This window comes from Equus przewalskii, chromosome 7 (genome assembly GCF_037783145.1).
Source record: "Equus przewalskii isolate Varuska chromosome 7, EquPr2, whole genome shotgun sequence".
In the NCBI taxonomy this organism is placed as follows: Eukaryota; Metazoa; Chordata; class Mammalia; order Perissodactyla; family Equidae; genus Equus; species Equus przewalskii.
Window position 1 is genome coordinate 91899794 of NC_091837.1, and position 12863 is coordinate 91912656.

The 12863-nt window shown below is 51.8% G+C and overlaps 1 protein-coding gene across 14 annotated transcripts in view; it reads right to left on the reverse strand.

Moving 5' to 3' along the window:
• The window catches only part of MBP (myelin basic protein), a 140697-nt gene that overhangs the window by 24791 nt on the left and 103043 nt on the right, over positions 1-12863 (reverse strand). For 8 of the 14 annotated variants that reach the window (XR_011542829.1, XM_070630302.1, XM_070630298.1 and 5 more), the window contains one exon: positions 7844-7921. The exons of the other annotated variants lie outside the window; for them this stretch is intronic. Coding sequence is in view for 7 of the 8 variants with exons in the window: in XM_070630302.1 (XP_070486403.1) it covers positions 7844-7921 (78 nt within the window). In the remaining variant the exon portion in view is untranslated. The remainder of the gene's footprint in view (positions 1-7843; positions 7922-12863) is intronic. 14 annotated transcript variants of the gene reach the window in all.

Consider the following 12863-nt stretch of genomic DNA (forward strand, 5'->3'; position numbering starts at 1 on the left):
TCCAGGCCAGGGCTCGAGGCTCTGGACGGCGATGCCACGCGAGATTCCTGTGGTCTCCGTGTGGGATGAGGGGCTGAGGTTCCAAACCTGAAACTCAGCAGCAGGTGGAGACATTCACGGGCTAGCCATGGGGTAAGGGAGGAGAAGGGAGTTTAAAAAATGGTGGGCTTATTTTGTTTATTTTTTCCAAGTTTGTGGACTTACCTTATGTTAAGCGGTGAAGCTATGATGAGCTAGAAATAAAAATGTGCTCATATATGAGGAAAATGCACCTGTTGATGGAGTCAGTTAGTGATGTCAGTTAATATTTAGAGGATTAGAGAAGCCGCAATTGCTGTCCTTCACTGGAAACTAACCAGTCCCTATTTATTTTGGTAAATACTGATAGTTAGATACAATAAATGCGAGTCTAGTTAATGAGATGAGACTTTCCAATTTCGTTATCCTTTTAAAGGACGCAGCTCTATGTAATTAAAACCAGGGGCTAGTCGGCTCCCACTTTCATTGGAAGAGTTATGCCTGGACACGAGCGGATTGTATTGTCTATGTTATTCTATTTGTTCATGTGGTTCAAACCACCACCCAGCCAGCCCTCAACAAACCAACATGTCTTTGACACTTAGTCCTTTAACTTACAGGTTAAACACTGCAGAATTCCGTGTATCCACAGTTGGCATTAAGCACACATTCACTCAGGCGGTCTCACCAGTGGCCCTGGGATTGAGGGTGTAATGGAATCGGCATTTCGCCTTCTTGTTTCCCCGAGAGAAATCTCTGATTTGCGGCACTCACAGGAAACGCAGATCAGGCAGCTAAGCGGTTGAACTGTTTAACTCGCTTGGAGCCACAGATTATAACGGTGTCATTGTTTTTATGAACTGCTGACAATAGGCTGAACAACAGAGTCATATTTGGAATCCATAAAGTGACTTTTTTGTGTGTGAAAGTGGTAATAAAACCAACTACACTTCTTCCCTATCGTATTCTTGGTGGTCAAGAACCATGAATCCTAGTTCCCCATGAAATGGATATACTTTCTCTCTTGGTTCCCGTTTCTTCCATGGCTTATAAAACGCTTTAATCCCTCAGAAAACTTATGTAAAATGATTGATCCTCCCTAAAGACCTTCCTAAAGACACAGGAATAGTTCCCTCCTCTCTATCGGATGGCTCCTTACCTTGCTGGCCACACCTGTTTCCGCCGAGGCACTGGGGACGGGGGAACAGGCCTGGGGACGGGGCAACAGCGCCCTCTGTCCACCCACCTCTTTGTAAACCCTTGGAGGGGAGGGCTTGTGGCATCTTTATGCCCCCATGGTGACTGGCCCGGGTGCTGAACTAGCTTCCAATACAATAAATATTGTCCAACAGAGCACGTGTACGAAGGACACAAGTTTGGGGACGAAGTGGCACACCTGTCTGTCAGCTGTTGGCGCTTGGTCTTTCTCCCTCCGAGGACATTCAGATGGAAGGGTGTAAATCTCCAGGGCAGGTCTTTCCCCTCGTCCCTGATCCCAGGGGCTGGGGCCCTTCTCAGAAATCACCGGGCAATTCCATTGCCTCGCTGCCCTCTGGCCGCGCTCGTGGTTTTGTTTATGTGTTTTTCAGAGAAAGCAATTACGCCATTTCTGGTCAAACAGCTCCTATTCCGCCTCAGGAGAGGGTGTCGGATTTTTCTGGCAAGGTCAAGACATTCTAGATTTTGCAGTCTGGAGAGAATTCTTTTCTGTCTGAATGATAGATGCACTGTGCCCTGTGTTTTTGCCCTTTGCAAGTTTGAGAATATGTTTGTTCCAGAATCATTGACTCGAACGAGTTTGCCTAAAGCCGTGGGCTTTTTCTGTCTGTAGAGAGAAAGCTGAGCAGGAGAAATTCCCTGGCAAACCTTGATTTGGATGGAAATTTTAGGCGATCTGCGACGGTTCTGATGATGTTTCCCCCAGATGCTGGAGAACGAGAATGCCAGCGGGGCTGCGGACGGCTGGCGATAGTGGCTTGTGGGTTTGGTGTTACTGCTGGTGGTCTGCTCAGGTGGGACTGTCACTGCCCTGTGATTCCAAGTGCGAGAGCATCTGCTTGGGCAGACTGTGAGGCTGAAGGCAGTGATCCGAATGCGGCTGCCTGAGACGCGGCGGGCGGGGGCATCCGCTCTGTTCTCCTGCCGGCTGCTGTCTCGCCTGAAAGGAGGAAGCTCAAGTGCCCACTCCTCCTCTGGAAGGACGGCTTTGCCTCCATGCGATGGTGATGAACCATCAGAATCACAGACCTCTTGGCAATGACAGAAGGAACCTCATGGAACGTGAGCATGGGGCTGTCACCCTGGGCACACAGACATGGAAAGTCAAACGTCACAGCCCAGTGCTCTTGCACGGTAGGTAAACCCTTCCAGGACCATGGCTTTCTGACCTGGGATTTCATCTCAAAGGGAAGAGCTTCTGATGCCTTGATTCCAATGCTCTCATCCTGGAGAGTGGACGTGCTGGAGGAGAAGGCAATGGAGGTGGGCAAGCAGCACCTGATGGAGCTGGAAGCTGTTCTCAAATGGGTGACAGAGTCATAAAAATGGTTGTGTATTTTCCACCTGGCCGCTCTACCATCTTGTCTCTGTCTTTGAGGAGCAACCTGATGCACAGCTTGCTCTTATGGGTCGTTTGTTGAGGATCCTCCGTCAGGCGGATGTCAGTGATGACCCGAGACCAGGAAGCAGGCCACTGTCACTCGGCTTCTTCCCTGTCTCAGGAAGGCTCTGAGAGCTCACTGCTAAAGGAACCAGGTCATCTTCCCCACAGGAGAGGCTCATCGTTGTCCGTTTCCCAAATTTAGGACAGCTAGAGCTGGTGGTGAGAGCAAAACTGGAGCCCAACTGTTCGTCCTGAATGTGGCTTTTTTTTTTTTTTTTTTTTTTTTGGTGAGGAAGATTGGCCCATGTGACATTGGCCCGGGGTAACATCTCTACCAATCTTCCTCGAGTTTGTGTGTGGGACACCACCACAGTATAGCTTGATGAGCAGTATGTGGGTCTGTGCCCGGGATCCGGGCTGGTGAACCATGGGCGGCTGAAGTGGAGTGAGCGAACTTACGCCTCTGGGCCAGCTCCCTCGAACGCGGCATTTTTGAGGCTTCTTTGCTGTCTCCTTTCAAAATGGCGGGAAGTGGGATTAGATGTTGGCCTTAACTACTCTGATTTTTTTCCTTTGCTTCCAGGCACCCATTTTTAAAGACGTCACAGTGTCTAAAGGGTGTAGGAGGCTGTTTTTAGCATAAACGTCAAGCTAACTTCACAAAGGAGGCATACACCCAAACAGTCGCCCAGGTGCCCGTTCTTGGCTTGGAATTCAACTACCTCCTGGCACAGAACGTGGACGAGCAGCTTAAGGCAGGCAGGGTCTGAGAAACCGCCTGGGGAAGGAACGTTGCAAGAGGCTCTTGAGCAGGTGAAGGCCGAGGGCTGGCTGCTGCTTCAGCGGGAGCAGCCCCCGAGGTGGACGGTGTGGCCGGCTGGCCCCGCCTCCCGGCCGCAGTGGCAGGTTCCCCAGGGAACTTGGTCTGCTCTGGGTCCCCACGGCTGGACCTACAGGGCCCATCAAAACATGCAGCCATCAAAATTGCTGCACTCTGGTCAGAGCCATTTATTTGGAAAGTGGAAATCCGATTCAGAAAACCTGGAGATGAAGTTCCAGAGAAGTCTCTGGAAGGTCTTCCAGCATGGGCCCACCTGGGAGACTAGTGGCTGTTTCTCACAAACAGGACAGCCTCCGACAAACCGGACGCACACTGAGCCCTCCTCCCCATCACTTCTGGACGGCGGGAGCTGTGTGATCACAGGTGGCGACGACATTTCCCCTCCCGACTTAAAGGCAAGACCGGTGGGGTCTGGGCTTCAGAGAAGTATTTGCAATCATTGAATGTGACACTTTCACTATACAGTTGAGGAAACTGAGGCCCAAGAGCAGAAACACAGTGGCCCAAAGGTTGGAGCTGGTGAGTGGCAGAGGGGGAACCGGGCCTCCAAGGGCCAAGGCTGCGCCTCTGAGTGGCTCCATGGGGTCACCGGGATCTTTCCACAATAGCTGGGTGTCCGCGCGGACAGGTGGGGTTTGATTAGACCTGTGTTTGCACAGGACTGGGCGCAGAGTATTTGCCTCTCGTAACTCTCTCGTTCGGCCCGGGACCCCCAGGGTCCTGGAGGGACAGGTGGTCATCTTTGCTGTTGCTGCTGTGTTAGAGATGAGGACAGGAGCTCGGAGAAGACGAGGGGTGGCCAAGCAGTAGACTCAGACCCACACATGTGGGTTGATTCTCTCTCCGGCTCTGCCACCCGACAAAGTGTCTCTGATTCTCTGAGCCCTAGCGTGCCAGGGCTGTCAGGGGTTCAGAAACAGGGAGAACATCTTTGGGCACCTCTGTGGGTGCCCTCAGTGGCCAGGTGGCCAGCCAGTGTCCTCTCCAGGCCAGCAAGGACCGTGGTCTGCGGCCATGAAGGCAGGTGGACTTTCAAAGGAACCACTAACAGTGGTTTGGTGGCAATCAGAGGCGGAGGCTTTCCCCTTGCTGCTCCTCTCCAGGGGCCCCGACGGGGCAGAAACGGGATGGGGGAAGGGGGACTGAGGGGCCCTGAGTGAGGCTCTGTGCGGCTGACAGCACCCTGCGCCCTGCTCTGGGCACCTTCCAGCTCCTTCCATCCCCACACCACGTGCTCTTCGAGCTCAGTGGTCCAGCGCGTCTACGCAGCGCCCACCTGGGGCTCAGAGGCTGAGATGGGGCTGACGCTGAGGGCAAGGCGGCGGGGCAGACCCATGAGGGCACTGAAGAAAAAGGGATTGCCTCTATTCTCACGGAGTTGTCTTCCCCCATGGTATATTTTACTCCTTGTTTCTCCCTTGGGATTCTTGCTTTTCCAACTTGCTTTTGGGTTCTCAAACACTATTTTATTTGTTTACTGTGCCCCCTCCCTGCCTTCCGCAGTCATGGTCCCTCCCCTGAGGAACTGAGCACTGTGTTCGTCCTAAGAAAAGCGTCCAGTCTCCTGGAATTGAAGAATTCCTAGGGAGGAGTCTGGTTCTTGAGAAACCATCGACAGCACTGGAACAGTTTGTTCTTTGATGTTACCTCCGATTTCACAGTTGGAGAGTCTTCTTACCCGTCATGGTATATTTGCAGGAAGAGAGGGAGAGAGACAGAGACACAGAGAGAGGCAGAGAGAAGGAGGAGTGAGTGTCTGCAAGGTCAGGGTACAGAACGTCAGCTCGCCATTGTCCATCGACACCTTTGGACTCTCCGAACCACAGGGGAAGAAGGAAGTTTTCGGGTCTGAGTCACATGGCCCGACACCATTAGTTCCAGCGCTGTGAGACAGCTGTTCAGCTGGTGGCTTCGCCCGTCGGCTTTTCTCTCCTCTGTGGGCCTATTTTAAGTGTGCTTTGTTGTACAATCTTGGACCACAAGTGTATTTTAAAACCACTAAGTGCAACCTGGCCCTTGCAATCCTTTTCCTGTGGCGGGTGCCATTAAATCTACTCTCTAATAAACATAACTCTCTTCTTGAAATTATAAAGAATCCCAAAGTGCTGGAGGAAGACACTCAAAATAATCAAAAGCTCTTTCTCAGAGAGGAGAGAGACGCCCCTGGCTTCTCCTCGCACTCAGAATGGGAACGCGTGGCAGTGCGGCCTGGAGATGCCCTGTCCCGGAGGGAGCGCCCCTGCCCACTCTGTGCTCAGCCAGTGCAGCATCGCCTCCCGGAAGCATCAGGCACGGCTGTGCCCTGTCCAGGGGGCCTACTGAGAGGCCTCCATGTTTGGAATATGGTCCTTGAAGAGCTCATTGCCATCGGTAACAATTTTGGGGAGCCCGTCGGCGTGCGTCTGTGTAGCAACTTTGCCTGTGGTTTCACCTCACGCCTGTCTTCGATTTCCCTTCAGTCAGAGGACACATAGATACCATGCACGTACAGGCACACGGCCCTCTGGTGCTTCTTTACGTGTTTTAACATCCTCCCAGTGTATGTTCTGGCAGGCCGGTCCACATCCTAGCTGGAGCGGAATGGGGTGTCCATAACTGAACAAATGTAAACGCAAAGAGCCTGTTATTGGAAACCACAGTGTGTCCTGTGTACCCACGATGTGTCCACTGGAGGTCCAATCTCGGGCGGCCACACAGATGGCATTGTGCAGAATACTTGTTATTTTTGGCCAGATTTTCAAACGTATGCACAAAAGTCAGTCTGGGATGAAGATGTGGGGGACAGGGGTGCTCCTTTTCCTTCACCAAAAGATTTTTTAACAGAGAAAAATGGAACATTCTGTTGAAAATTTCTTATTATCACCTGAACACCAAAGCCCCTCCCACTCTGCTTTGGGTCCGGGGATTCCTGGCAAGGTCTCCGCCTCTCCGTGGAGCGGGTCTGCTTTCTCATGGCAATGTGTCTCCGGTGGAGAGAATAGGGTAGGCAGGTGGCCAGTGGCTTCAGGATGAAGGGAGCAAGTGGCCACCTTTTGGGGCTTCAAAAGTCGGCAACTTTGCCCATCCTTTGCTGTCCCCTTGCACACACAGAGCACTGGCTGTTGCAGGATGACAGTGTGCCTTCAGGCCCAGCACCGCCTCTCACAGCCTGGGGACCGCAGGGGCCCCTCCCGGGAGGGCACCGATGCTTCTGGCTGGCTTCACTGCGGCTGGAGTCCCAACCGGGCCTGAGTGTCCCAGGGAAATGCGCCTCCCAGGCCGTCAGGGGCCCTCCCTAACTTCCTGGGGTGGAGGTGTTTGCTTTAAATAAAGAGCCGCCAAGAGAGCTCTTCAAAAAGCAAGCACGGTGACTCCAGCTGGACACGACTCAGGAGAAATGCAGGCTCTCAGAGCAGCGTCCCCCACCCCGCTGAGGCTCTCCGGGATGGAGAGTCAGGCCACTGCAGCTTCAGGGACAACCCCTTCTCCTGAAGCCAGCCGCGCACCGTCACAATTCTTCAGGCCCCACCCACCCCCAAACCTCAGGACTCAGTCGAACGTGTCAGAGCGACGCTCTCGCTATTTCCATGTTCAAGCATGTGCTTTCAACCCTTTGCATTTTCCCAGGTTCCAGAAGCCCGGCGCCCAGGCCCAGAGCCTGCCCTGATCTGGAAGCACAGACCCACAGACCGGCTCGTGTGGCGGCCGCCCGCAAGGCATGAGCAGCGGTGTGACTCCCGGGGGACTTAGGGACTCCTCTGGGGTCCTTCCTTTCCTGGTTCCCCCCTGCCCTCTGCACAGTCGCCTGGAGGTCCCCAGCACTAGGAAGCAGCCTCTGCCTGGGAAATGGAGGACAGATCACAGCGCCTGTCCTCCATCCCAAGGGAGGCTCGGCCGAGCTCAGGGGAGGACGTGAGTGACGGCCGGACCTCCCAAGGGCACGTCATCTAAGAGTTTAATTCAACTAGTGTTTGGTGAGCGCACACTATCTGTTAGGCACTGGTTTTCAAAGAAGACACGAACACAGGCAGGTCAAGGCCACGGTCACAGGCCACCTTTCCAAGGCCAGTGCTGCCCACTGCCTGTGGCCCAGCAGGCTCGCGTGAGCTTGTCACTGCCCCGACCCTGCAGCCGGCCCTTCCCGGCTCTTCTGCGTGGGCTCCCACATGGGGTCAGGAATCAAAGGCAGCTCCCTGGCATCCCTCTTGAGGGTTTTTTCTGTCTTCGAACATTTTCCTTTGTTTGCTTTCCCTTAGAGCTGCCCCACTCGCTTTCCCAAACATGACCTACAAATGCCCCTTGGCCAGGACCGTGCCCCGGACACCACCTGCGTTGACCGAGGATGGCAGGCAACCATGCTCGCAGTGTGACCCTGAGGAGGAGCGGCCAGGGCGGCGTCTTACCTTGTACATGTTGCACAGCCCGGGCCGGCTGTGGGCATGAGAGGGCAGAGGGCTCCTGCTCTGCTTGAGCCAGGGTACCTGCCAGAGGGACACAGAGTGGCCATTTGAGTCCACACGGCACGCTGGCAGAGCCCCAAGTCCTCCAGCAATGTCCTGTCCTGACCTGGCTTGGCAGGACCCCAGGCAGCAAGGAGGGGGAAGTGGAGGATGAAGATTAGAGGTTGAGGGGCGTGTGAAGACAGGTGGGTGATGGACCAGTGAGAGGCCAGGGGTTAGGGACACCGGGAAGGAGAAGATGGCGGCGTGAGCCCCTAGGACAGACGGATGGACGTCAGAAGAAAAGGAACAAGAGGAAGGGTTTAGGAAAAATTCTTTCCTTTAGAATCTGTTCTGGAGCCCTGTACCTAATTACGTGACCAGATTTTCTTAAAATTGTAGCAGGCACCAGACGCAAGGTTTCTGAGCAGTAAAGAAAGCCTCTCCTGGCTGATGGGAGGAGCCGAGGGCTCTTTGAAGTCTGTCACGGAATAGATCCATTTCACACTCAGTTTTATTTGTGGAGCTTTATTTATTTTTTTCTTTTGCAGCCACTGTGCCAGCTTCTGTACTGGATTCACAAGTGGAAATGCTCCTGCTCCGGAGGTGAGCGTGGCTCTCACTGTGGGCGTTTTCAGGTTTTTTTCTGGAGCATGAGGACCTCATTTTAAGGGCACCAGAGTGCTCAAAATCGTCAGCAACCACTGGAAGTTACACTTTGTCACAGACATTCTTTCTTGCTGCTGGTGAAGTTCAGGAGTTTAATATTAACAGGAAGTTAATATTCCTTGACGTGAGCTATGCACTAACCTTCTCTCTCTTGTTATAAATTTTCCTAAATAGGATTTGCTCCTAATTTAGTGTTTTCCCTATTCTATTAGCTATAAGACAGCACCTGCCTTATCAACCCACTGTGAGCAGCGTGGTTGAGAGAATATTATTACAGCACCAAGGTAAACAGGCTGCAGAAAGTTCCTCTCTTTTGACCTTCCATAGCAAAATGGCATAAGAGAGGAAGCGAGAGAGACAGAGAAGGAGACAGAGAGAGAGAGAGAGGAAGAGAGATAGAGAGAGACAAAGCTTTATAGTGGTCAAGAGACAAAATCAACGCAATAAGTTTCAAGAGATGTCTTGCATTGGCTACAGATGAAATGGATTTTTAAAAAAACAGGGTAACAGCTTGTTATGCACGGAAATAAACAGTCGTTATGACACAGAAAACTGTTATTGCATTCTAGAAACATAATTGTAACGTGAACAGACCAGGGGTCGGGAGGCAATTCTGTGGTGAGTGTGGGCTTCGCTATACGACTGACTCATGATCCATTCTCTGCACAGAGGCGATTTCCACACCAGCGGGAAGTGCTGGTGCCTTTACTTCCTGGTCGTGGGTACTTAACAGGGTAAGACAACTGAGTACTTATTTTACAGTACATCTCAGGGGGTGAGCCTGTGGTGGTCTCCCTCTGATAAAGCCTGGTTGTCCCCACAGGGAGGGACGCCCTCCCAGGGAGAGTATGGGCAAGTCCACTTTATATACGTGGTCAAAAGGCAAAGAATTTTCTAATTTATTTTCCTTCGATTTGAGGCAATGTCGCTCCTTAATGAAGAGGATCATCTCTTTGAGACATCTGCAGGCAGCTCTGGGGGGCCGGTGTGAAGCCCCCTCTCTTGTCACACCCAGACTTCCTGGTGTGCGGCAGACAGGGGCTGGCGCAGAGGGAGCCCGCAGCACTGAGACAGGGGCCGGCCCCCGGGGAACCGACCGGCTTACAGCAGCACAAGGTCCCCCTGCCCTCATGGGCAGCCTGCCCTCCCAGCAGGGGCCGGGAGAGGGACGACAAGCTTTCCTCCCACGGTGTGAGCGGCAGAGGGATGCTCCACACCTCATGTGGACACATGCTCAGCCTGATCAGAAAAGCAGAGTTTCTTCAGGAGAAGAAGCGGGAATATGAGCAACGCAATAGGAGGGCTGTGCCCCAACAAGAGCTGGGGAGACAGAGGCAGGAAGAGCCTCTTATAGAAATCGTGTGTGGGGCCCCCTCGGAAGAGTTCGTTTTTCTTTAGTTTTATTCTCCCTTTTGACTACTTTTTATGAAGAAGGATGATCTCAGAGCATTTAAGAATGTGGTGACAGACATAATGGAAAACGCTGAGAGAACACATTAGACCAGAGTTTGATGAGAGATTTCTCAGTTCTCATAGATTAAGTCAATTCCTTGGTGGGCTCTACGCGAGCTCTGGCGAGTGGTTCTCTCCCTAACGAAGATGTTTTTCTCGGATGTTGAACTAAGCTCTTCATCAACCCATTGGAATTGCCTGTTACCAAATGGCTGATCCTTTTACCAAGAGGGAAATCAATGGCGATGGAAAGGAACGCCGTAAAATGGAAATGAGTTGAAGAGCAGAGGAGTTAGTCCGAGGGTGTGCTGGGAAGATGTGTTACACAGATGAATGGAAGACAGATCAAAGTGAATTGCATAGCTCTGCTTTTACGCCTAGTTTATCAGTGACCCCAGCTTACCCTTCATCTTATACACGCACTGGCATTCTTAAGAAGAGCCAGCCCACCTTGACCTTCCAATTCTCGAGGGTTTCTCTGACACCCTTCACACGCACCCTCCCAGGGACCGCAGGAGGGGCCGGTCTCTGTGCGCTCAACCGTCCAGTAAACGCTGTTGAGCACACTGTGTCCCAGACACGCTTCCCCAAAGACTTGCAGGACGGCGCTTTGAGAGAAGCATCAAAACTAGAACAGACATAATGGAGAGACTGGGACCGAGCTGTCAGTGGAGAGCAAAGAACGAAATGTCTGTGTGTGTAAAAGCAACGAGCGAGAAACTGACCTCCGGGTGCAGGAATGGCGGGCGCTCAGCCCTCAGACTCACCTGCTGGTTGGTCCATCAGGAGGCCCCGAAAATGCCAGTAACAAACGTACTTAGTAAGGGAGGGACACCAGAAAAGACAACTTAAAAAATGCACATGCAATTAGTACACCATCCTCGGTCTGTTAAAATGTTTAATAAATGCATAAAAAGGAAGAAACATATATATAGCGAAAGTTTATCACAAAATCAAAGTGGAATACAATCACCAGAAGGCAATCACCATTAAATACATCAACATAATTTACAATGTATCCCTCACACAGAGGACGCAGCCAAATCCCCACCCACACAGGCACAGAACACTCCAATTCAACCACCGCCTCTTTAAATAACAGTGGACAACTGAGGCTCTGGAGGCAAGAGGAGGACACAGGGACTGGCTGGTAGCTGAGCCGGGGAAATCACTGGTCAATAATTGATCAGGGTAATGATCCTTCAAAATGAATTCCTATAGGAAAATTTCAACAAGTTTTTGTTTGGGTGCAGAAACAAATACACCCACCACATCTAGATTTTCTCTGGCCAGATCTCTTGGCAAAATGATGCACTGAGTGGCAGGGTCGTTGCCATGGAGACATCCTTGGAGAGTCTGGCTCTGGGTGCACTGAGGCATTCCCGTGAGTGAACGCACTCATAGCACAAACGAGTGAGTGCAGTTCCGCTGGCCACTGACTTTGGGCTGCACACCCTCATGGAGTGGAGCCCCCACTCACTTCCTACTGTGTCCTTCACATCATCTCCAGATGTTACACTCCCTGTAGGATTACAGAATATGTCTACAAAATTAGGGTATCATGTTAACAATGAAGAATTAAGTTACTGTAGCATTAAAACGTGTTAAATGAAATTAAAATGCAATGAAAAAAAATCAGGGAACAGAACCTCATGATTAATTTACAAGACTGATCACATCCCACAGCGTTAAATGACAGAACGGGTTCCTGTCCTGTACGGTCCAAATGGGAGGCCTCGAGGAATACTGAATGCGGACTAACGGAATGCTGAGACTGGCAGGTTATAAACGGAGCTTTGAATGTAAAGTAAATAGAGAAAAATCAGTAAAATCATCAGTACAGAAACTAGCTTTAAAAAACTCTTTACAAGTACACCGATAAGGAGAAATGTGAAGTTGGTATGTTCTCATCGCTCTCTTACTTGGGAAGTGCCCAGGTCTTACATCACTGTGTCCAGCTTAGTTATTTTGTTAAACCTTACTTCTTCGAGATAAAAAGGAGTGAGAAGCGTTTCCGAAGCTAATGTTTCAAGGCTTTGGCTGGTCAGGCCTGAGGCGCCGTGGGCACCAGCTCTGCACGGGGTGGAGCTGGCTGGCGGTCTGGCCAGGAGTGGAGGGGAAGGATGGCAGCTTAGGAGAGCCACCCTTTGTAAAGGGACCAAATGCACTTTAATCTTCGTCCTAAATGCCTGCCCATTCCTCACAAGGCCCCACATTCCAGGGAATCGAAAAACCCCTTCCTTAAAGGCAGCCACACAGGCCTTCTTTCTTTCCTCTTGCAACAAAGGAGCGTGTTTCCGTGAATGCGCTTTTCATCTGCAGCTCTCGGAAGAATAGGGCTCCTCAAGCAATTCACGAGGCACTTTCCCTGAAGGTCAACTCCCCAGCCACCCCAAGGGTGGCGAGGTCGGGCATTCCGGGGACTGGGGGTGGCGGCTCCTCCCAGGGCCCAGGCCCCACTCTCAGGGGAGGGAGGGGCAGCTGGGCGCAGGGACCCACGGCCGCTGTTCCAGGAGCCACGGCTCCTGGCAGCCTTGCAGGATTCCACCCAGGAAAAACCTGCCAGACAGGTGAGCAGAGTAAATGCTTCCCCTGAACACATGCTAATGCGAGCCGCTGTCCCGTGGGCCTGAGGGCACCTTTCTCATCCCACTCCCTTAGACAATGGCCAGAAAGGGAAATTGTGAGCTGGGCTTCTATGGAGAGCAAGCAGGCCTGCGCGTCTCTTCTTTTCTCAAGCTTCAACCCAAGGACCTTTCTAGCACATAAAATGGGCTCTCTTGATTTACAAACAGAGCAAAACAAAAGTAAAAACAAAAAACAACAAATAACCCCTCAGCAGCGCACACCAATAAGCACCCCA